Below are 22,260 nucleotides of genomic sequence, written 5' to 3'. Positions count from 1 at the left end.
TCCCAGGGCCAGTGCTGGTGGGGCCCAATGCTGGGCAGCAGGAGTATGGGGTCCCAGACATCAGGGGCTCTATGGAGCCGGGCCAGCTCCCCTCTCTCCCTGCTGGTGCAGCCCAGCCTGGCTCCACAGACCCCTGCCAGCCTGTGCCTTGCTTTGGGCCCCACTGGTGCTGGCCCTGGGACATTGGTCCCAAGACATTGGGACTTTGGTCCCAAGATGGTGACCAGGGGGCGGGGCACCTGTCAAGGGGCAGGGCTACCCATGTGGCCATCGACAGCTTGCCAAAACGGGTAAGCGGCCCTCCACCCAAAATAATTGCCCGCCCCTGTTCTAGCCTCTTGGCTGGAAGCAAGGCCTGCTACTTGTGCCCTGAGCAGTCACTGGTTACCTGGGTTCAGGAACCCATCAGAGCTGTACTGCTTTTGTGATAATACAGGGATCCTGGTTTTCTCTGATTTAACACCCTCCCCCCAATTTTTGGTTAAAAAAAAGTAACCCCAAATCCACATTTTTCCATGATTTAAATGAGAATTTAATTTAAATTCCACTAATAAATATATAGTACTGTTTCATTTAAATCATGGAAAAATGTGGATTTAGGGTTACTTTTTAACTGAAAATTGGGTTTTTTTTTTAAATCAGAGAAAACCAAGATCCCTGGACTGATAAAGAATGGATTTTCATAAATGCACAGCCTTGTCACCTTAGCCAAGGGACTGAGTTGTGGGAGTGGGTGAGGGAAAAGGCTTGAGTTCAAAACTGCCATTGTCACCTACTTGCTGGGTTGAGGGTTTTCTCTTCTGTGTGTGTTTTGTTTTTTGTCTTTGAGGGTAGGGGTATGGCTGTGATCCTTCAGGCCATACCGCTGAAGGGACGCTGGGCTGTGTTGGTGCTCTGTAGTTCAGGGGCTGGGTACTGGAGCAGGGAGAGGAAATGGTGTGAGTTCAAAGCTGCACTTGTTTCTTTCTTGTGGGGCAGTTTCCTCTTAGCAGCCTGTGGCTTTTTGTTATTGCTGTTTTTGGGCTGGCCACTATCCCTCAGGCCATACCACATAAGGATTATGAGAGAGAGGAATACACAATGTAGGTACTTGGCAATCGAGGGGCTGGGCCTTTGAAGGGGAATGAGCATGAGTAAAATTCTGCTCTTTGGTGGCCTTGGCACCGAGGTGACTGAGCCCTTTTTTCCCCTCAACCCAAGCCTAGTTTACATGGGTGCCTGAGGCAACCTGACCAGTGGTGCAAGGTCTGGGGCGCTCTCCATCCCAAATTCCAATTTGGGAGCTCAGGATGGAGAACCAAGCCTTCATTTCTGGACTTTACTTCAATCCAAGAGGTTGGAGCGCCAGTGTATGCATGGCTGATCTGATCAAAATTTGCTTGGGGCACGAAGCAGTGCCTGAAGTTTAGTTAATTTCTCTGCAAGGCTTCTAGCCCAACAAGGGCTGGAGTAAGAGGCTGCTTGCAAATCCCAGAGCCATAGCCTAGCAGTCAGTTTACTGAGTTCTCCAGCCCATGGTCCTGAGTTTAGGAGCTTGCTTAGTTATGCCTGAGAAGTTTTCTTTTTGAAATTTTAGGGCAGCAAGGAACCCCTTGGGCCATACCAGATGAGAGAGACAGCTCTGCATCCTTGGTGTCTGATAATAACTCTGGAGATAGGCTTTAGGACTTGATGTGGTTGACTGTATGGCTGCATCCAGATGAGTGTGCACGTGAGATTTGTAGCACCTCAAAGCTGTTCAAAGCGATGTACCTGTTTGCTACACTGTTAATTTGCAGCATGGCACCAATATTTGACACCAGGAGATCCCACTGTCAAAAAAGAGGTGTGGCAACAGTGTGCGCCACCAGAAATGGAGCCTGGCTGGCCAGAGCCACACTGTGGCTCCTGGCCAGGCTCCAACTGGCCAGATCACTGCTGCTGCTGCCCCGGGAGGCCCCAGGACCTTGGGTAAGGCTGCTGGGGCCAGCACGAGTGCTGGCCCCATCCTCCCGTACCCCACCTGGGTCAATTTGTCGTATGTCAGAGTGTGTGTGCAGGGACGTGCCCTGGAACAAAAAGCAGTGCCACAAATATGTGCTGCTGCTTTTTGTGCCATGGGAAATGTGTGCCCCTGCACATGCGTGCTTATCTGGACAAGCCCTTTGAGTTCAAGGCTGACCACCTCCATTTTGTAGGGCAGAAGGTGCTTTTGGCTGAGCATGGTGCAGGTTATAAAAACTAAAAGTGCACGTGTTCATGTGTATCAGCATCCCTGCACATCCCCACACTGAAAAAATGGTGATGTGGCACTTGAAAAAATGCTTTTTAAACGTGTTTTATTTCAAAGCACCCAGCCATCATTTTTTCAGCACAGGGATGCGTGGGGACACCGATACACATGACGCAGAAGGCTGCCAGAGCACATCAGTTTTCGTGCTCCAGCAGACTCGATTAACTGAGTCTGCTTCAAAGCACAGGATTTCCAGTGCATCAGAGCAGGCTCCTTCACGTCTGTAGGAGCCCTAAGAGGCCAGCCTGCCCTATTTTCAATGTATGGACATGTCTGCAAGGATCCTTTGTAAGAACATATGTTGTGGCAAAACCTGACCACAGGGTGTCACTGTTGATCCAATTTAAAGTATTTCTCAAGCAGTGGCAGATTTTTTAACAGAAGCACAAATGACAAATGTCTTGGGACGTTTAACGTCATAGTTTAAGAATGAGGGAGTGCTTTTGCTTCAGCTCTGAGCCCCTTGTCTTGTACTTGGCATGATAAATGGCTGCTTAGCTTGGCTCCCACTTGTGCTGCTCCCTGATTTTTAACAACTCAAAATTCTTTTTTATGTTCAAAGCGTGTGGCTTCTCTGAATGGACATCGGGTATATGTCTGTGTAATAGGCTTGTTAAATCTCATAAGGCTTGATCCTATGAGCGTACTGCGAGCATAGTTCCTGTTGAGATCAGTGATTGCAGGATTGTGTCCCTAATGTACTGTTTTCTGAACACAGAAGTAAACTTGTCTATCACCCTCTGTAGCTACTCTGCCACTACAGCTAACACCACAACAGCCAAAGGAATAAAAAGAGACTGTAGGAGAAGTTCCCTCAGCAGCTGCTGCATTTATCTGCATGTGCTCAGCACCATGTATGTCAGGCTTTGCCGTCTGAGATCCTGAGCTGCCAGTGGCCAAGTTGTGTGCTCACTGTGTGCTTGGTCTGATTTCTTTGTCATTAATTCTCTTGTTTATTTGTTGGCTTTCTGTGCGTAGATGACTATGATGTTGCCTCATTGCACACACCCTACTGGGTGGGTGGCTAGAGGGAAGGGAAGGGTGTCTCAGCCTAGCAGTTTGCAGGATATACTGGACATCTCCACTTCTATCAGCCAAATGAGCACAAATCAGAGTTACAGCTAAATCTTGTATTGCCCAAGCCAACATTCACTCCCATTGGGATAATTGCTCGATAGCCACAGGGCCAGAACAGGAAGGTGTTGGCAAAAGCGTATTTGTCCCTGTTGTTCTCCCTTGAACTCTGAGGAGCCTGCCTAGTTTTCCACAGTCTCCCATGTTGTGGAAGTGATTCTTCCTCCACTAAAGTGTGCTGAATATTCTCCAGTGCCATACAAGGAGGAGGGTAGGGCCCATTAAGTTATCTGAACTTTATATTTGTACTGGATTAAAAATGTAGTCCATGGCATGCGAGTCCTACAGCCCAACATGCAAGAGACAACAGAGTGGAATCTGGAGTCAGAAGTAAGAAATTGAAACAGGTGCTTGGATTTTCCTGCCTTTGGAAAGATTCAAAAGAAATGTATGGGAATCTTTGGGGAGGAACAAGCTTTGAAATGTGATCAATTAAAAGGAAGTTTCACTCATTCTTTTTTAATGCTAGAAAGTTAGAACCAAGAGCATGATTGAATCATCTTCTTTCAAGAATACAAACACCATTAATTTCTTATAGTTACATTGTCAGCTCTGCCTGATACCAGGGACTGAACACCAGTTTTAAATCCGATCATTGCCACTGAGTAGCTCAGTGGCCCCGGCCCACCTAAGTGCTCTTTGCCTATCTCATTTTTTGTAAAAGGGAACTTGAAAATGTAATATTTCTACAAAAAGTGTTTTTTAGATAAATGCTTTGTGTAAGGAGGTGCTTGGCCCCTCAAGGGCTCATAATTAGGCTGCAGGTGGTCAGTTGTAACAGTCTGCCTGGCTGAGAGTCAGCTCAAAGTGATGGCCAGCTATTGAGGGTGGGACCACAAAGAGATTTTGTAATTCCAGGAGGGCTGGCTGACAGGAAGCCAGACCTAACTGTCCCTCTCCTAATGTCTGGAAATGAGAGGTCTGTGTTGTGCTGTATTGTGCATTGAAGGCTGTTGTGATGAAAAGTAAATTGGCCTGAGAAATTGGAAACAGGGCTCACTTACCTTTTTAAGGCAGCAGGGTAAGTGACCTGCTTACACTTTGTTTTCCAATGAGCTCTGGTAATTAATGACTGGATGTCAATGGGACTACTTGTGTGCTTGATCTTTGGTGTGTGTACGTAAGTGTCACAACCCAAGGGTGTGATTTGGTGTGTGTGTGCTTCGGCACTGCTAAATTATTTCCCGCCACTCGGAGCTTTCTTTGGCTTGGGCGGTTTCCGCCCAAGTTGGAGAACTCCAAGGAGAACCCCGCAAGGGAGGACTCCACAGCCATCTGGAGGAGGAGGGCTTCACGTCTTGTGAAGAACCCTAAGCGCTGCGGAGCCTATCGAACCCAGCGTGTACCTTAAGAAGGCTATAGGGGTCTGATCAACCTCTGGCCTCTCCCCGTCGCCGAATGATCCCTCGACGAACCCCTTCCATGCGCGCAAGTTCCACGGAGCCTAGCAAACTTCGTGTGAGTGTATCCAGAGCTCTTTTCTCCGAGTTGTTTTCTTCGGTTGACACAACGGGATCGCGTGTTTAGAGCCTTCAACCGGATTGGGCTAGAGGTTCGCGTGGAAGGAACTCTTGTCCGCTTTTCTTCTTTCCTGTCTGTAACTGCAACTCAAGCAAGTTTTCCTGCCTGCACCGCGACCATCTACGGTGTAAGTAAAATAATCTTTAATCAACCGCTAAGTGTCCGTGCCTAATTCTAGTCCACCGGCCTGCATTCCCCGATCCGTGTGCCAGGGCTGCTGGCCACAGCCCGCCGCGCACCCCCGAGGGCCTCGGACTGCTCCCGGCCCGCACAGTAAGTACCTCAGGAAATCTAAGCTTATGAATGAAAAATGCTCAGTAGTATTGGTATGCTGGAACTTAGTCATTGGCTAGTTCTGAAAACTGATTTTATTTGTTTGTAATCATCTGCAGTAGGTCAACAAATAGTAGGAATGGGTGCTGTTTTTCTTCTTGTTCTATGAAAGGAAAGAAGCTCAGAAGGGAATAAAAATCAAGCTCTTCTACCGAAATATATGGTCTGTCATATAGCAAAATATTTTAGGAAGCATGATTGAGGACATACTTGGCAATATGCATGACTGCCAGCATAGTTTCCTTACAGGTTGGCTTTATCTTAGATTGAGGGAGAAGAAAACCATATTTGCCCCTGTCACGGAGCTCAAAACCAAAGGAGTATTTGATCCCCTCATCATAAGCCCAGTCATCAGAGCTACCAGAAGTAGGGTCTGTAGAAACATAAAAAGATAGGTATAATTAGTATTAAAGGCTGCTGATAGTGAAAACCCCCCTCAAAAGCCATGCTTTACCAGAAGAAGCAGTACAGATCGGGTGCATCAGCAGGGCTTTTGGAGCTTTTATCTAAAGGTGATTGAATTAGTTATTAGATAAAAGAGCCAAAAAAGCCCCATTGAAGCACCCAATCTATACAGCTGTTGAGTGAGCTGGGTCCAATTAATACAGTGCCTCTTCTGGGCGTGCACTGGGCTTGGTGTGGGGGCATGCAGACTTTAAAGTAAAGCATCACTTTTTGTGGGGGAGAAAATTGTGATGAAAAACATCAAGGTGTCCTGTTAAATGAAAGGGTGTGTGTGCGCCAGAGGGATGGGGAGGTCATCAAGAACTAATAGTTTAATAGATTAGAAGCTTGAAATTAACCTAAGGCTATGTAAGAGTTACATAGTAACTGCCACAGGTACTTGACAGTGTCTGTTAATATGATCCATACTTCTTATAGTGACAGACTTGCAAATTGGTAATTGTAATTTCACCCATTACTAAAGACATTCAAATGGTACAAGTAGTAAACAAATCTTATGCCTTGCTGTCCTCTACTATATACTAGACCCTTGAAGTTCTTTTTTAAATGGAGCTTTTGCTCAGTAAACTTATTGGGTGAAGCTATTGCTTTTCCTTACTATTCCTAAATTTGCAAACATACATGTTAGGAGTACATAGTAAAATGTTTTTGCAGACCAAAATACATTTTGGATCCTAAATCTTACTGCAAGTGTAAGATTCTAGTTTCTAGGGGCTACAATAATACAGATAATGAATAATAAAGAATCAGTTTGGCTACTTTATTCTTTGCCTGATGATAGCAGACAATCCCTCTTCCTTTTTGGCTATTCTGAATATTGGTCAGTTTCTGGTGTTATAATTTTCATGTAACTTCCCACTATTCTTAATCGACTGAGGCAAACATGGAAGAAATGTAGCATTTATATCTCAGTCTGACATCAGAAACCCAATGGAGGTCTTAGAAATGCTGCATTTAGTACTTATGAAACAGCTGGGCCAGGGGAAACGCAATTCTCTTTACATGGACTGCTCCTACATGAGAAAAAAGAAAATCCTTATTCTTTTATTGAGGGGCAAGAAACACCATACCGGTATGTGTTTGATTGGACAAAGAGTACCTCGCTCTCACCAGACAAGCCTCAGCTGGCCCTGATAGCCTGGGTAGAATTGGCTGCTAGTTGTTGGAATGCCTTCAACTAGCTCCTATCAAGTGCCTGAGTGAGGCTGTGGCATATAGGCCGCAGCCCTTTCAGTTCTTGGTGGATTCATAACACAATAGCTTCTTTTTGGGTATGGGGGAGATACTTCCAGTGTGCCTGATTCCTTGTTCCTAGTCCTGGTTCTTCATCCTTGGTTTCCTGTTCCCTCAGCCTGCTGTCTTGAACCTTGGCTCTTGGTATTGTAAACCTTGAATCTGGTACTTTCCAGGGTTATATCTTCACCCCTCAACCCTGATACTCCCCTCCCCATATGCACAGTTTCATACCAGGACCTTGCTTCTCCTCATGTCAGGTATTGCTAAACAGCCTGGGTGTGAGCTGGTTGCAGTAACAATGACATTTATAAGGACACTGAAAAGATGATGGACTGAAATACTTACAGATTATAGTGGCTGATACTCCGTATTTATATTTTGTGCCATACATACTGGACAAAGCTTCCACTGCCTCCTCAGCAACTTTATTCTTTTTAAAAGGAAGACAGTCTGTCAGTGAAAGCTAGTTTTGGAGAGATTTAAGTACTGTGAGCAAGCATCCCAAAAGCATATTTATTTAGCCAACAAATTCTGACATCTTAACAGGAACATCAGCTCCTTTTGCTCAAACTCCTGGGGAGCCCGGCCACCTTCTAAAGCAGGGGTGGCCAATTATTTTGGCTGGAGGGCTGCTTAATGACTTTTGGTGAGCTGTCAAGGGTAGCCCTGCCCCTTGACAAGTGCTCTGCCCCCTGAGTGCCATCTTGGGACGGGAAGTCCCACCCTTTAGCCCCTGACCTTTGCCACCAGAAGTCTCTCCCCTTGCCTCCTGGAAGTACTCCTTTTGGGGGTTTGCTGTCTTTGAACCAGAAAAAAAATTATAAACTAAAAATCACAAACATCTACTATAACATATTTTAATTTTATTTCAAAAAGGATTTTTGTCTCAATGTACTTGCATTTGCATAGTGTATATAGAGGTGATTGCATAATAGCTCAAAATAAAGTCTTACATTTGTATATTGTGTGCGGGGTGTGGTTGGGTGGGTTGGATTTGTGGGTGTGTGTGGGTGTGTGCGGGTTGTGGGGTGGTGTGCGTGGGATTTGTTGGGGTGTTGGTGGGTGGGTGTGGGCCCCCTGCCACATGTCTCCCCCCTCCATGGCTCACAGCCCCTGTTGCTGGTGGCAGCAGCAGGCAGCAAGCCCTTGGGGCGCTCATGGCCCGTGGCAGGCACAGCCCCTTGGCAGTGTGCGGGTCCAGCTGAGTCCTAGGATTTGCATGTGGCAGCAGGAAGCTGGCCCTCCCCACTGGTACATGCCTTTGGTCCTAACCAGGCTGGCTTCATGCCGCCACATGCTACTTCTGGCACTGCAGGCAGGAGCTGTGCACCATTGGGCCAGGGTGGACTGGCTCTGTGCCTCCATGCGGGGCTTCTAGCATTCCAGTGGGGAGCTGCACACGGCGGCATGAAGCCTGCCCAGCCCAATGGTATGCAAGTCCCCATGGCTCTCCTTCTGGGAACTGTGTGCCATCGGGCTGGGCTGGTTCCATGCCAGCACATGGGGTTCCCAGCACTTCAGCTGCTGCCTTTGGCAACAGGGGCTGTGTGTTATTGTGGGGGGGGGGGGAAAGGGGAGGGAGCATGCACCCATCCACAAACCCCACCCCCTTCACGTATTCACACACAAACCCCATACCCACTCACTCCTCCTGCAGGCAGGAGCTCCCCTCCCTACTCATTATTTGTCCAGTTGCGCACCATCATGCTTGGTGCATCCACATGGGGCTTTCAGATGGGCAGCCATGGGCCAGTAATAATTTTTTTTTGGAGGGGCCCCATGGGCCTAATAGAATGACCTGGTGGGCTGGATCTGGCCTATGGGCAGTATTTTGCTCTCCCCTGTTCTAAAGCATATATGTTCTTATAGGACTAACCCCATTGGTTATCAGTTTCAAATGAAATTAGTTTGGTTTTAAAGGTTGCCTATACACATGCTTGGGGGGGGGGGGGGCGGCATTTGAATTAGAGTGGTTCCTGGGCAACCGCTCTAATTAAAATATCCCCCTGTCATGTGTATTAAGCCCCCATGCATTTAACAATGGCCATGGGATGCTTTTTCTAAACCTCATTCAACCTCATTAAAAATGTGTGGGGGCTTAATACACATGAAGCTGCAGCAATGCAGCAGTGGTCTAATTAGAATGCAGAGCAGACTCGGTTAATCTTTCAGCACATTCTAATTAAAACACCAACAAACACATGTATAAGCAGCCTAACATTGCAGATAGGATAGGTAATGGGATATGGATACTTCTGAATGTGTTTCCTTGAGTCCCTTGTGTCCTCCAGTGTTATTCTGTTTGCGTTAATGTGGTCTAGAGTTGTGCAAAAGTGTCTTTGGCCCTTTTATCCCTAAGTCACCGGGCTGAATCGAGCACAAGTTGGACAGGGCATCATTTAGACTGATATCTAAATGATTGGCAGAAGCCAGGGTAGATATGCACCTTATAGACCAACTAAATATATAGAGAGGACAAGCTTTCATGAACCGACTTCACATGACTGCATTGCAGCATTTGTTGAAATGAACTTCAGCTCATGAAAGCTTGTGCTCTCTGGAATTTAGTTTATACATAAGGAGCATATTTACCCTACCTTCTGCCTGACTTCAGACTAACATAGGTAGTTAGCCTCTATCTAAATGGCTAGGTATCAGTTAATTAGCAGTGTAATTTGGTTTTCATCTGGCGGATTCTGGCTATTCCATTTTGTTGGAACAAGATTTCCAGAAGGTAAAGATTGACTCTAGGCTGAAATATACCATTGCCCCTAGGGTTGTTTCCTGTAGATCAGCCCATAAGATCAGAACCTGCAGCAATGGGTTGATTAGAAAAGCATATTTATATTTCTAGGTAATCTAATAACCATTGGCTTGGTGGTAGGCTCCTAGTTAAGTAACTGGGGTTCACCACTTGTGTTGGAGAGGCTGGTTTTGTTTTCTTCTGTATCAGGTAGGCATTTAGAGAAGGTTCAGTTTGAAGCTTGTGAAACTTGGCAATGAACCTGAGAGAAAAGGTTAATGGTGACTGCAGCTTTGTACCCAAGTCAGTCAGGTACTGATTGACTTATATATGCAAAAGGGTAGCAGAGCTGGCTGGAAATAAAGTGGGGGATAGAAAATAGCAAATAATTTGAGGTGGTTATTCCACAGGTTTTGAACAGAAATTACTTTTTGATTTGGTTCATAAAAATATATATTTTAAAAATGTTTGTTTTACTTTTCCCTCATTACCCTATTTTTTCTGCTCTTTTAACACTTTTATTTCCTTTTAGCAAGGAAAAAAAAAAGACAAACTGAAAAGAAAATCCTTTCAAACTTTTGACTGTCTTCATCAAAAAGTGGAACATTCAGAAATAAGGAAAACAAAAACCTTACTGGTGAAAATTTCAAATAGTAGAAAAAGGCAATATTTGATGAAGAAAAATTCAGCCATCAAACTAGGTCTACTTTCATTTTTTAACATACCAGTTCATCATGATTAGGTGCTTTTCTTGAAGTGTAGCCATAAGGGAACAACAACATCTGAGAGTAAGAATGGATGGTCAGGTACCCCTTGATGGAGTGGAGGTTCTCACGAATGAAGGTGGCCACAGCTTTAGTTTCTTTCTCAGACTCTGCTGCAGTTCCACAATAGATTTCATCGCATGGATCATCTGAGACACCAACAGCTGTAAATAAGATTTGCATTATTATTCTTTGGCTTACAGCCTAAATGCAGTAAATTGTTAATTGGAGTAATGAAGTCCCTCATTTTCAATGACCAATAAAATAACCCAGGTCACCAGTCTACTCATACAGATTAGTTTCCTCACCCTTTCTTCTCTTAAGTTACTTACTGCCCCATGCAGCATTAAAGTTTCTGTTCAGGTCTGTACCAATGCAGTCGGTGTTAGAGTTATTGGAACGATTTTTTCTCCATAAGCGATCCTACAAAACAAAGTGCTTGAAGTATTTGAAACCAAATACAGAACTTCATTTTACTTATTTGGTCAGATTGGGTTTAGTCTGAGAGGTAAAGATTGATTCAGATCTAAGCTAAAATCCAGACAGTTAACACAAAGACTTTCATCTTCAGAATAAAAGACAACATTAGTCAAAGGAAAAGCAGTCTGCTGGGACTACACATCTAATGAACGTACCCCATGTCAGTTTGAGTTTTGAACACTTGAATTGCACCTTATGTCTACAATGTGTAAGTAGTGAGATTAACAATTAGAGAAGGCATTTCTTTTTGCAGTTGTTTGGATTGCAGTTCCCAGCTGAGTACATTTAATGCTTTCAAGTAACTATAAACACAGGCCCTGATGTGACTGCAAATAAAGTCCTGAGGACTGCAATCTATCATATTTGAGAAACAATTGTTAATGGGTGAAATTCATACACTCCCCATCTATTCCAGACCCATATAATTTGGCTATGTATAAGAAGATGGAATATACCCTGCACAGGCAGGCTAGGCACTGAAACATAGTTTGTCATCCGCAGATATAATAATGCTCACAGTTCCTCTGTGCCCCTCATTTAGACTGGTGTAGGGGTTGGTGGACTGGTATAGGTGTGGATTAGGTATATCCTCTCCTGGGTTATCATAAATAGTCTTTCCTGTTAAAGAGCAGTATGGAGTTCCATCTTGTTATTGGCAGGAGGTGCCAAAGCCATCTATTTCCTCATCTTCACAGAGGGTTACTGATGGGCTGACATTATATGGAAGACCTTAGTCAAGCCTTGTTGCCTCACCTAAATGTATGTTTTTTAACAGTATTTTCAGTGACATGAACTAAAGTCAGGCCTTGACCTTTCACATGGAAAATTATTTGGTTCACAGACTTGAATGCGATCTGCACTAGACGGAATGATCTGTAATCTAAGGGGATTTTTTTCTTTTTGGCGGTCTATTATACAGGTTGTTAAAGTATTGATCTAAGTTATACTCTAAGGAATAATAGCTTAAGACTCCTTTGAGAGTGAGATTTTTTTTTTAATGGGGACTCGCTCTCTCAAAGGACCCTTAAGCTATTATTCTTTAGAGTATAACTTAGAGGGGGTTTTTTTTAATGGGGACTTTAATGAATCTTGAGAGCTAAGCTGCAGGAAGTATAGAAAATAGCCAAAGGTGGGCAATACTTTAGTCCAACTCCACACATAGCCATCAATGTTGAACACAGGGAGAACGTAGAAGTTCAAATTATCTAGCAGGTATGTCATGGTCTTGTCCTTTCCATAGGTTCTGGTAGCCTGTAAGGGAGATGTACACAGAAATATAGTTTAATGCCAAGCTGTTCCAGTACTATGTTCTTGAAGACAGACCCAAATTACCCAATAAATCAATGAGGGCATAAACTAGAGATGATGAGTTTCAATAGACAAGTGGTTTGAGATAACCTATGCCAAGCAATTGCAAGCATTTATTTCATTATGACCTTGTCTTTTAATTTAGACTAGAGTCCTGTTCAGGTGGCTCATATGCACAGCTTGCTTTTTTTGCTTGACCTTCAAAACAGCCATATGAGAGTATGATTACACCGCTAAACTGGCACCCTTTTTTCTCCTGCATCATGCTTATTACATTCTGTGGGGCATGGTGACTGAGGAGTCTGCCATGTTCCACTTACCTACTACAGAAAAAAGTTTGGTTTGCTCCTGTTGCACTCGCTCTCACATAGGAATACAACTTCAGGGTTACTAGACATAGTTTAGCTAGACAGCTCCAGTTCAGCCCCCAGATTGCAAAGGAAGTGGATCAGAATATGACTCCTAGCAATATCAGGGCAAGAGGCTTTCTGAATATAATTGAGTTTACTGACCTGCTTCACAAACCACTGGCAGAATGCGGGTGAGATCCATTCACGTGCATGGATCCCACAGTCCATAAAGATGGTCTTCTTTCTACCACTCACCTTCCCAACCTGCTTTCAAAGATAAAGATGTTACTTCCTCTGGGAGGAGCTGTTCCTCCATTAAACTTCAGGGCTTGTATCTTCATCTGTAGAAGATTTTCATTTTTTGTGTACCATTCCTTTAAATTTCATATAGGAGGTTTTCTAAAGCAATTGCTAGTTGATGCATCATGATGTACGTGCTACTTTCTGAAAACTTTGCTAGTCCTTTTTGTGTTTTTATTTTCTCTTTACCTAAATTCATTTAGACTGAAAATATATGATCATTTTTGCATATATAAAATGTAAGTTCTGAAAAAGCTAGATATTCCTGGAAAAACCAGGAATTCTGGACCACTGGGAATGTAGTTCATTAACATGTTGTGTGCTGTTAGAATGCTGTTCTCTCGTTCACTAAGTCTTACCTTTCTGATGCCTTTCTACTCTGCCATAGAATTGCGATTTGATTGGAAATGTTATTTCACAGAGAACAACTCGATATTGGATAGCTAAGTCTCAATATGTGAGGGCCTAATGAAAAGTGGCTTGTCCTGCATTCATATGCTGTCACCCTCAGTCACAAAATTCCAGATCGCTATTCAGTGGAGCAGCATCTGCATGTTCCCAGGGAGATCAACACTTGTTCCTTTCTGCACCTCTTGGAAAATATCCATGTGATACAAGTCCCCACTACTCACAAAAGACCTGCAGATCTGTGGATTTCTGTATAGCTTTGAGAGGTATTTAGTGACTAGATTATATTTAAGATGCTATATGAATGCACTTGGTATTGGTTGTTATTTGTCTATTTACGGTCTTTTATCACACATGACACTGTATTACTTTTGCTATTTCCTAACTTCAAGGCAATTGATAAGTCTAGGCACTTTCTAAGGTACATTTTATCTTTAATATACGTCTCCAGTAGTGTCACTATGGTGAGGTGAGCAGACACCACCAGCGTCCCCCTTCAACCCTGGCATACACAGCCCTGTGCTTTACCGTGATGTACACAACCCTGTGCTGCCCCACACTAGGCATGGGAGCTGGGCAAGGTAGTGCCACATCCAGCAGTGTATCTAGGGAGCAGGGGGTGATCAGAATGGTGCTTCCCCCAACCTTGGGGAGTTTTTGCCATAGCAAGCACAGCCTTGCACCCAGTAATATGTTTAGATCAGAGGGGGAAGTGAACTGGACACCAGGGATGGATCTCAGGGAGCCTGGCTACGGGCCTGATACTACCCAAGCCAAAGCTGCTGTAGCAGCAGCAGCCTTCACTCGTTGAAGAGCAGCTGCAGGTAAGACTTTGCTCCTTCCCTCCCCTCTTCAGAGGTCAGCATATCCAGTGCTCCCCCTGCCCTGTATGCTGGAAGACCTTGTTACACTTTTGCATTTCTCGTCATCCCAGTATTGTATATTTAATCCCTGGAGCAGTATCACCAATTTACTATTTTCAACTTAATTGATTGATAACCAGGGATCTGGGTTTTCCATTTGCTATGGAAAAACACCGTAAAATGAGGATTTTCTTCTTTTAAGGAGAAAAACAAGGGAAATGGGTGGTTTCCCCTTGCAGGCTGGCAGAGTTCCATCCTGCAAAGGGCTGGGGGCAGCAGGAGGAGGGCAATCAGGCAGTGGACGCACGCATGCACATGGCAGCCAGGCAGCATGGTGAGCAGCTCCGGCAGCTTCCCGCAGGTAAGTCTAGGGGGGAGGGGTATTGAGGGCCCCATAGTGAAGGAAGGAGAGAGGGAATTGGGTAGGGCTGGGGCTGGAGGCACTGCCTGGCCAGGGTGGTGCTTGGGGCCTGGGGCTTGAGGCCCAGGGCCTGGGCAGGAATGTGTGGCTGCAGGGCCTGGGCGGGGAGCGGCATGGAGCCGCAGGTGGTTTGTCTGGGGGGCGAGGCTGCCTGCTGCAGGCTTGGGGCTCCCTGGCCTGCTGCCTTCCCTCTGGGGCCTCCATGACACAGCAGGTCATGCATCAGGGCAGAGCAAGACAGGGAGGCTTGGTGCTGTTGCCAGGAGCCCCCTGCAGCCATGGTGAGGCCATATGGATGCCATATGACCTGTCTGCTTGGCAGCAGCAGGGGTTCCAGGATGGAGTTGTGTTACTCACTGCTGCCAGGCAGGCAGGGAGCACCTTGCTATGGTGGCACAGGGCTCTTGGCGGCAGCACCGAGCCTCCCTGCCCTACCCTACTCTGCCGTGTTGGGTCCCACTCACTGGACTGTGGAGGCCCCAGGGGGAAGGGTAGCAGGGTGGGAGTCCTAAGCCACAGTAGCTGCATCCCTTCCCCATGGGCTCTGCTCCAGCCCTGTGGGGGAGGGGGATCCAGTTTTTGTGTTCTCCTTGGGCCACAGCAGCTGTCACCACCCATGGGTGGCAGCCAGGGCTTAGGTGCTGCTGGAGGGGCAGGGGGTTGTGGACCTGGGTCCCTGGCCCCATAGCCATGGCAGCTGGGGGCCCACTGTAGCAGGGCTGGTGGGGCATGGGAGGCTGTGAGTGGGAGTGAGAAGCACCAGCAGGGCCAGGGGCATGTGGGTCGGGAGTGAGGGGCACCAGCAGGGCTGGGGGGCTGTGGCTTGGGAGTGAGGGTAATGGCATTGGCAGGGTACTGGCATATCAGGGCTGCTCAGTGCCACAAAGCAGTGCAGCAGGGACAGCTGCTGCTGGACCCATGTCCTGGTGAGCAAAGGGAGCAGGGGAGCTCTGATTTTTCCATGATAAAAACCCCAAATCAAATGCCAACACTTATAGGTATTTAGAATGTATTTTATTATAGTAACTGAGGCACTGGTATGCTTCCAAAATGCTTTAAAATCATAACTATATTAATAAAATATTGTGTTCAATTGATACCTACATATAGTGGCATTTCATTTTAATCATGGCAAAATGGATTTGGGGGTTTTTAATTAGAGAAGTTGGGGGGGGTGTTAAATTAGAGAATGCATGATTTTTAAAGAGAGAAAACCAGGATAACATATCTATGATTTTAGCCACCCATCATGACTTTGTATAACTTAACTGAAAAGACATTTATACCTGAAGGAGGTACATTGGCCGCTGTTCAAAAGTATTTCCAATTTCAATGCGAGAGACCAGTTTTGGATACTTTTTAGCAATTCTAGCAGTCCAGGCAGCAATCTAGATTAAAAAACAACATGTGGTCATTTGAACCAGTCTCAGATGACAAGATTTAGAGTGTAAAAAAGTGGAGGAATCTTTTTCCCTATTTTTCTTGCATCACCCTGGGGTAGTAGAGAACCTCCTTAGATAGAAGCTACCGGTAGACTGGAATGGCTTCTCAGTCCCACTTCCCCTGTTGTGTTTCTGCACTGCTTCCCCTGTAGGTAAGACTAGAAGATCTGCTTAGTAACAAATTCTGCAATCTCACCTTCACCTACAACGCCCCATCCACAAACCCCATTGCCCATGATAAACCCATGTAGAATGGAGTTTCATACCACACAAAAGGCAGATGTCTTGTGTATAGCCTCTTCAAATCCTACCATAGGGATTTATGCAGCAGTGAGAGAGAGAGAGATTATTTCCTTAAATGCACAAACTGTTCCATACCGTATCCCAGCTGTTGTATTTTGTGTAACAGTGTCTAGCAGTAAAATTCTTCTTGCCATCAAACTGTTTTTCAATCTCCTCTTGCAGGTTATGTAATAAAACTCTGTATGACACATGATAATACATAAATGTATGCTAGTTTGAAAATGAAGTATCATAGGAAATGTTTCTAAAGTAGAGACATGTTTACACTACCATAGCCTCTGAGCTCATGACATTCTTTATCCATATGGCATCTCTGTCAGGCAGGGGTAGTAACATTGTCCCTGTTTTACAGATGGGTATCTGAGGCACAGAGAAACTAAATAACTTGTTTGGAGTCAATGGGATAGTTTCATAGTTTCATAGTTTGTAGGGTCAGAAGGGACCTGAGCAGATCATCAAGTACGACCCCCTGCTATGGCAGGAAAGAGTACTGGGGTCAAACGACCCCGGCAAGGTGTTCGTCTAGCCTCCTCTTAAAGGAGGATGTTGGGCTGGAGTAAAGAATTAAGCCTTGGGACTCCTAAATCATGGTCTAATGCTGTAACTGGACTGCTCTTTCTCTCTGGAGTAATATACAAATGGAAAGAGACCTCACAGACTATCTGAACTCAGAATTTTGAAGCATTAGCAGCCAGTTATAAAGAAGTCTCACAGTAGTCCTGGTAATAGTCATTTTCTTTGTGTGACTGATAGGAACAAACTGATGATTGTTCAAATTTCTAATTTTTTGGATGTCCCTCTTGGTATGCTATAGGCCTGGTTGTTCAAAGGAACAGATCATCCATGGCTCTAGCTTCCAGGGTAAGATGTGCATGACCACTGTACATGATCAGGAACCTTTGTTGTTGTGACATGATGATACTATAGAAAATATGAGCTATGGTTTAGGAAAACTCAGGCTCAAACCTAAGAACTCAAAACCTGGATCCCTGTACATATGATAGCACTTATCTATATTATTTCTATTTAAGGATTCCTTGTTTGAGTGGGCTGCAACAGACATAATGGTTTTTAGTGGCTCTGTACAAAAAAAAGTCCTTCCAAAAGACTCTCAGTCTCCAGACAGCTTCCTATTACTCTCCAATACTCTTGAAAGGTTAAGTAATACCTACTCGTATTGTATTCTGTTCTGCTCCATGAAAGTCTGGACAGCTCTGGATTGATCTGCACTGACATGGAAATCCACCTCCATATGAGTAACTACATGAAGGGCTGAATCTGGGTGCCAGAAGTCAAGCTGCATAGAGAACAATTCAATATAACATGTTTTAGTAGGTATTCAAGTCAATCATCCACTTGTAAATGATGATTGTTTAGTGCTCAAAGGAACCACTGTAGTCCAGTGTTTTAGTTTTGCGGATAAATAGCCTTATTTTTATATTATTTGGAGAATAGAACCATCTCAGAAGTTAGTGAGTTTGCCATAAAGAGCCATTGTCAAGTGCCCTGGGGCTGAGTGTTCAATAAGAACAATGCTAAACCATAGCTGGAAAAATTTTCAGTTTTGATTAAAAGTAAACCCCTGATATTTTCTTGAAATGCTTCCTAAGAAAACAAAGTAAAGCTTAGAGGAGAAAGTTGCTGCTCTGGCATTGCTCCTATCATGCCAAACATGCATTTTAGGGCACATGCAAGACTGTCTTTAAGAAATGAAAATAACATAACCAATATTTTCCCCCACTTGCCTGCCCATTTTAAAAATGTATTACAAACCAGCTTCAACTGCCATTGTAGTTGGTGAAAAGCTTTCAATTAATTTTGATAGGAGTTGGTGAAGGTTCTTAATTTCCAAGCACACAGGATAAATCTGAAATGTATCCCTTTTCTTTCTGAAAAGGGTGCACCATTTCTGATGATTTTTTTGTCTTTTTGTAGCACTCTTAATAATTATAGTAAAATCCCTTACTAAACTGGGATTTTTTTGAGCTTTACTATTTTTAGAACAGGAATTTTGCCATTGACTTCAATAGGAGGAAGGGCAGGCTCACAGTAGACAATTATTTAAAAGAACAGCACTCAATTTCTACCAGTATAGTTTATAATAAAGTGTTAGGCATGTCAAAATGAATGATTCTTTCATAGGGATGTAGTTCACATGCAATTTAAATGGCATCATTCTCAAACTTTCATGGGCTTACATTCTAAATCTTTTCTTTTTTTTCTCCTAAAATATGGTCCAGTTTAGCTCAGTATTAAGTAGCTGTAGAGGCTTTCTTGGGGGAGAGACATTATTTTGTCGGTTTTTTTGGGGGGGTTAGAATTTTTTTCCAGCATAAACACTTTATTTTGATTACAAATTGGTCCTATTTTCTTTATTTAGGTTACTTACAGACTTACTTACTTAAGTTATTTACTCATACCTATTTTTGTATATTTACAAAGCTTTTGTAAGATCTAAAACTGCAGCATAAAGAGCACTGTCAGCTTGTCACTGCCTCTGAAGTCATATAACATTAAAGGAAGCACTGCATAGCTTTCAAATGATTTTACATTTTTACCTTATAAAGCTATTGGACACCCATACATGGTTACTGTGGAACAATGAGTGCACTGAAAGCAAATTAATTATTTATCTATTTTTGTTTCCCGTGTTCTTGGCAGAAATTGTTTTAGGCTAAAGTTCTTGTGATAACACAGTACAGTATTATGACTGATCACTAGATTTTTTAGAGACCCTTAAGAAAAGCAGCATTGAAACTGTTACAGTGCAACATGTTTCATAATATTGAAATGCTAGCTACACTACTTTCGTATGTATAGGAATTCTCATGTTAACTTAAATCTTAAGTAGTTGCTGGAAAGTGGTTGCCTTTGAATCACTGCATCTAGAAATAGAAGTGTTTTTCCAGGAATTGGCAAGGGTGTGGGCTCATTATACTTCCAGTTCCATTTCAGCTTGGAAATCTGTCCAGTATTGTTGGGAAATTTTGTGTCCTGCTCCTTCCCTCCCCTTCTCATGTCACTGAGTTGTTGCATTGTCTAGGACTATGGAAAGGGAATCATTCAATGAAGTTACTGGATTGCTCATTTCTGTGGGATTCAGGGCTTTTCAAATACATTGTTGTTGGTGCTGTCATGGTGGTGGCTACGAGGTTCTAACAGGGCTTCTTGACAACTTGCCACATCTGGGTGAGCTATTAGGGAGCCAGCCACTCTCTTCCTCCCTTTCCCTTGAGTGGGCAGGGAGAGTTGAGGGCTGTGAGATGCTGAGAGTCTGAGACCCCCCATAACCGTCCATCTGTAGCACTTTGAAAGAGGAAGGGTTCCGTGGTATATCTCTGGTTTTTGTGGTGCTATAGATGGATACTACATTTGTTTTTGTGGTGATACAAAAGGTGAATGTGGGTCCATACTAAGTGTAGCATGCCATCCTAAGTCATCAAAATTTTGATTGCAGCCTCCATTGAATTTGCAGCAAGCTGGGTACATATACTTTAAAACAAAATTTGTCTTTTATCTGTCTTTAAAGTATATTGCAAGCTCCTGGAGCTACAAGTCACTTATCTCATTTCATATCTGTATGGTCTTGAACATGACCTTGACACACTGTATGCAATATTATTTGAAAATAGCTTCACCAAACAAAAGCGTCATTAGATGGCCCATGTTGTAAAATTTCTCACCTGTTTAATGCTGGCTAGGTCCTTTATAAACTTCACTTGTCTTTCATTTTGAGGCTTCACACGAAATACCTTCGCTCTTCAAAACATAAAGAAAAGAAATGGGTAAGAGATCTGAGCATCAAAAACAGGTGTAGCCAGGTTCAGTTAAAGCAAGCGTATTCTACCTGTCAAAAGAGCTAGCAGAAACAAGAGCAAAGATAGCTACAATCAAGCCTGAAGGCACAATACGCTTCATGTTTCTTCTTTCTCTGTAGCAAGTACAGTCCGTCTTCTTTATGCTGTGCTGCTTATCATTCCAGAAACAGCTGATTTCCTCTTGAGGTTTTATTGGATCAGACAGAGTTCTTTTGGGGGACTTATGCCACACCTATATGCATATTTAATAAAGTAATTAAGACTCATAATAATGGTTTAAGATCAGTTGCGGAAAGAGTGCTATGTCTATTTTGGGTGATCCCCAGTATTTAACCCTGACATAACCAGCTACGGGGCAGCTTGTGGATGATGGTTAGAACTCATACTTCATGAGAAGTCTCCTTAGCTCATGTACGAATGCCAACTTCATGCCATGTTATAAAAAGCAAGTTACCTGTATGGAGTTACATTTATATATTAGAGTCTTGCCGAGAATTGGATAATACAATTCGACATGCCAATTTTTTTTGGAAGTCAATGGGAGTTATTTATTACTAGTCTGTAAGAAACAGACATATTAAACAGGACACACTTTAATTTAGATTTTTTCAGCAGATGTCTAGTGGGCCCCCTCTTGGGACTGTTTTAACATGTCCATTTCAGTCATGTGTTTGTTTCTACATTCAGTCTTTTGGCAGAGGTGGATCAGATCCTGGGTCTATAAGGACAATGGTTGGTTTGCATTGCCTTAACTAGGAGCAGGGTTAGGCCCTGGACCTTTACTTGGCTGAAATTTTATCTTCATATAATGGAAAATTTCTGCTTTTCAGAAATCTCAACTGCCTTCAAATAATGTCAAAACTTATCATTCAAGATCTGCCTGATTGTTCTCCTTGTATCACATGTGAGCATACTTATTTGTCTTTATCACATGTGCACTTAATCTCTTATTTGGTTTGAGCACATTGTCAATGCTAATCCTAAAGTCAGCTACTCATTTTCTTTGCTAAATGTATGCTGTGGAACTGAGCCTTGTTTAGGCATTTCTCTCAGTTGAGCAAGCCTCTAATATGTCCTCATTCATTGCTGAGCATTTTCATCCCATCTGGATTACTAGACAAACTAAACTAAAGTTTTAATGCATTGAACCAAATTCTCTTCTTCTATGCCAATGACAAACATGTAAACTCATTGGCACAGAGTTTATCATCTCATCGTAGTATGTTTATATAGGGCTCAGGATCCTGGGGTCCTGATTATGACTGATTATGACTGTTTCATTATCCTGGAATGGGGCCTCTCATAATAGCAAATTTAGGCACATGTGTAAATATTTGCAGGATTGGCATCTTGATTTGATATCCACAAATCTCTTTTTACATACTGTTTTCTACCCTGTACTATATTTTGATCTGCAAGACTGTCCACATTACTTACTTGAGTAGTAGTTAGACTACTGCTAGTGGGCAAGAAGTTCATTTCTCTCATATAGTGCTGCTTTTCTGTTTAAAAGAATCCCCATCCTTGCATTAGTGAGTAAATAATTCTCTCTGTTGATGGCTGAAATAATTAACTTTAGAGCAACAGTGGAGCCTTTGGCCACAAGGACAATGTAATTATAGCCATGTCTGATGATGCTATTAGCTTTTATTATTGCTCTGATTAGGTAGTTTTATTGAATGCGGTACCTCCACCAAACATAGAAACTGATGTTCTAACAGATGCATAAATAGATTTTACGCCATCTTAATTGTCTTGAAGTCCTTCTATCTATCTGTCTTTTTTGTAATCTTTTCTTCTCAGCTTCTGTTTGAGTCTTTCACATATTATGGTTAGGTTCCAAGACTTAAATGTTCCAAGAGTCAAATGTACAGTTAGTCTACGTAAACAGGTAATATCTTGCAACTATGGGTATAAACAACTGCTGAGTTAATATGCTTTGATTTATTTCTGCTTAACATATCCTCGCTTGAACAGTATATGAAATGGTCTCTCTCAGGAAGCAAAAACAGTATGATTGGTACAGTGCTAACTTCAGAAAAAATTATGTTCTCTCCTCCCTGCCTGTAAACTGTTAGGCCGTGTGTAGACGGAATGAG

At 43.4% G+C, this 22,260-nt stretch overlaps 1 protein-coding gene across 1 annotated transcript; it reads right to left on the bottom strand.

Annotated features, from left to right (window-relative positions):
- Positions 1-5,277: 5,277 nt before the first annotated feature.
- On the bottom strand, positions 5,278-20,267 carry LOC102370184 (mast cell carboxypeptidase A). The gene is made up of 11 exons (XM_006032941.1): positions 20,191-20,267; positions 20,027-20,102; positions 17,516-17,640; positions 16,419-16,521; positions 15,885-15,986; positions 12,769-12,870; positions 12,089-12,199; positions 10,801-10,891; positions 10,430-10,632; positions 7,307-7,391; positions 5,278-5,633 (listed from the first exon to the last, which is right to left on the bottom strand). Exons 1-11 carry the CDS (start codon positions 20,259-20,261, stop codon positions 5,446-5,448), a joined length of 1,257 nt encoding a protein of 418 aa, XP_006033003.1. The 5' UTR covers positions 20,262-20,267; the 3' UTR covers positions 5,278-5,445.
- Between the last annotated feature and the right edge of the window lie 1,993 nt (positions 20,268-22,260).

The sequence above is a fragment of the Alligator sinensis genome, unplaced genomic scaffold, assembly GCF_000455745.1.
Source record: "Alligator sinensis unplaced genomic scaffold, ASM45574v1 scaffold1178_1, whole genome shotgun sequence".
Classification (NCBI taxonomy): domain Eukaryota; kingdom Metazoa; phylum Chordata; order Crocodylia; family Alligatoridae; genus Alligator; species Alligator sinensis.
Note: the sequence above shows the minus strand (reverse complement) of the source record. Positions and strands in the feature narration are given on the sequence as shown.

What these genes read in the sequence shown, in the direction of transcription:
- LOC102370184 (XM_006032941.1), bottom strand. Translation starts at nt 20,261, where the DNA reads ATGAAGCGTATTGTGCCTTCAGGCTTGATTGTAGCTATCTTTGCTCTT. An exon ending in AATACAACAGCTGGGATACG is followed by an intron (nt 15,987 to 16,418) that starts GTATGGAACAGT and finishes TTTTTAATCTAG; the next exon opens with ATTGCTGCCTGGACTGCTAG. An exon ending in ATGTGTGGAGTTGGACTAAA is followed by an intron (nt 10,892 to 12,088) that starts GTATTGCCCACC and finishes TTTGTTTTGTAG; the next exon opens with GATCGCTTATGGAGAAAAAA.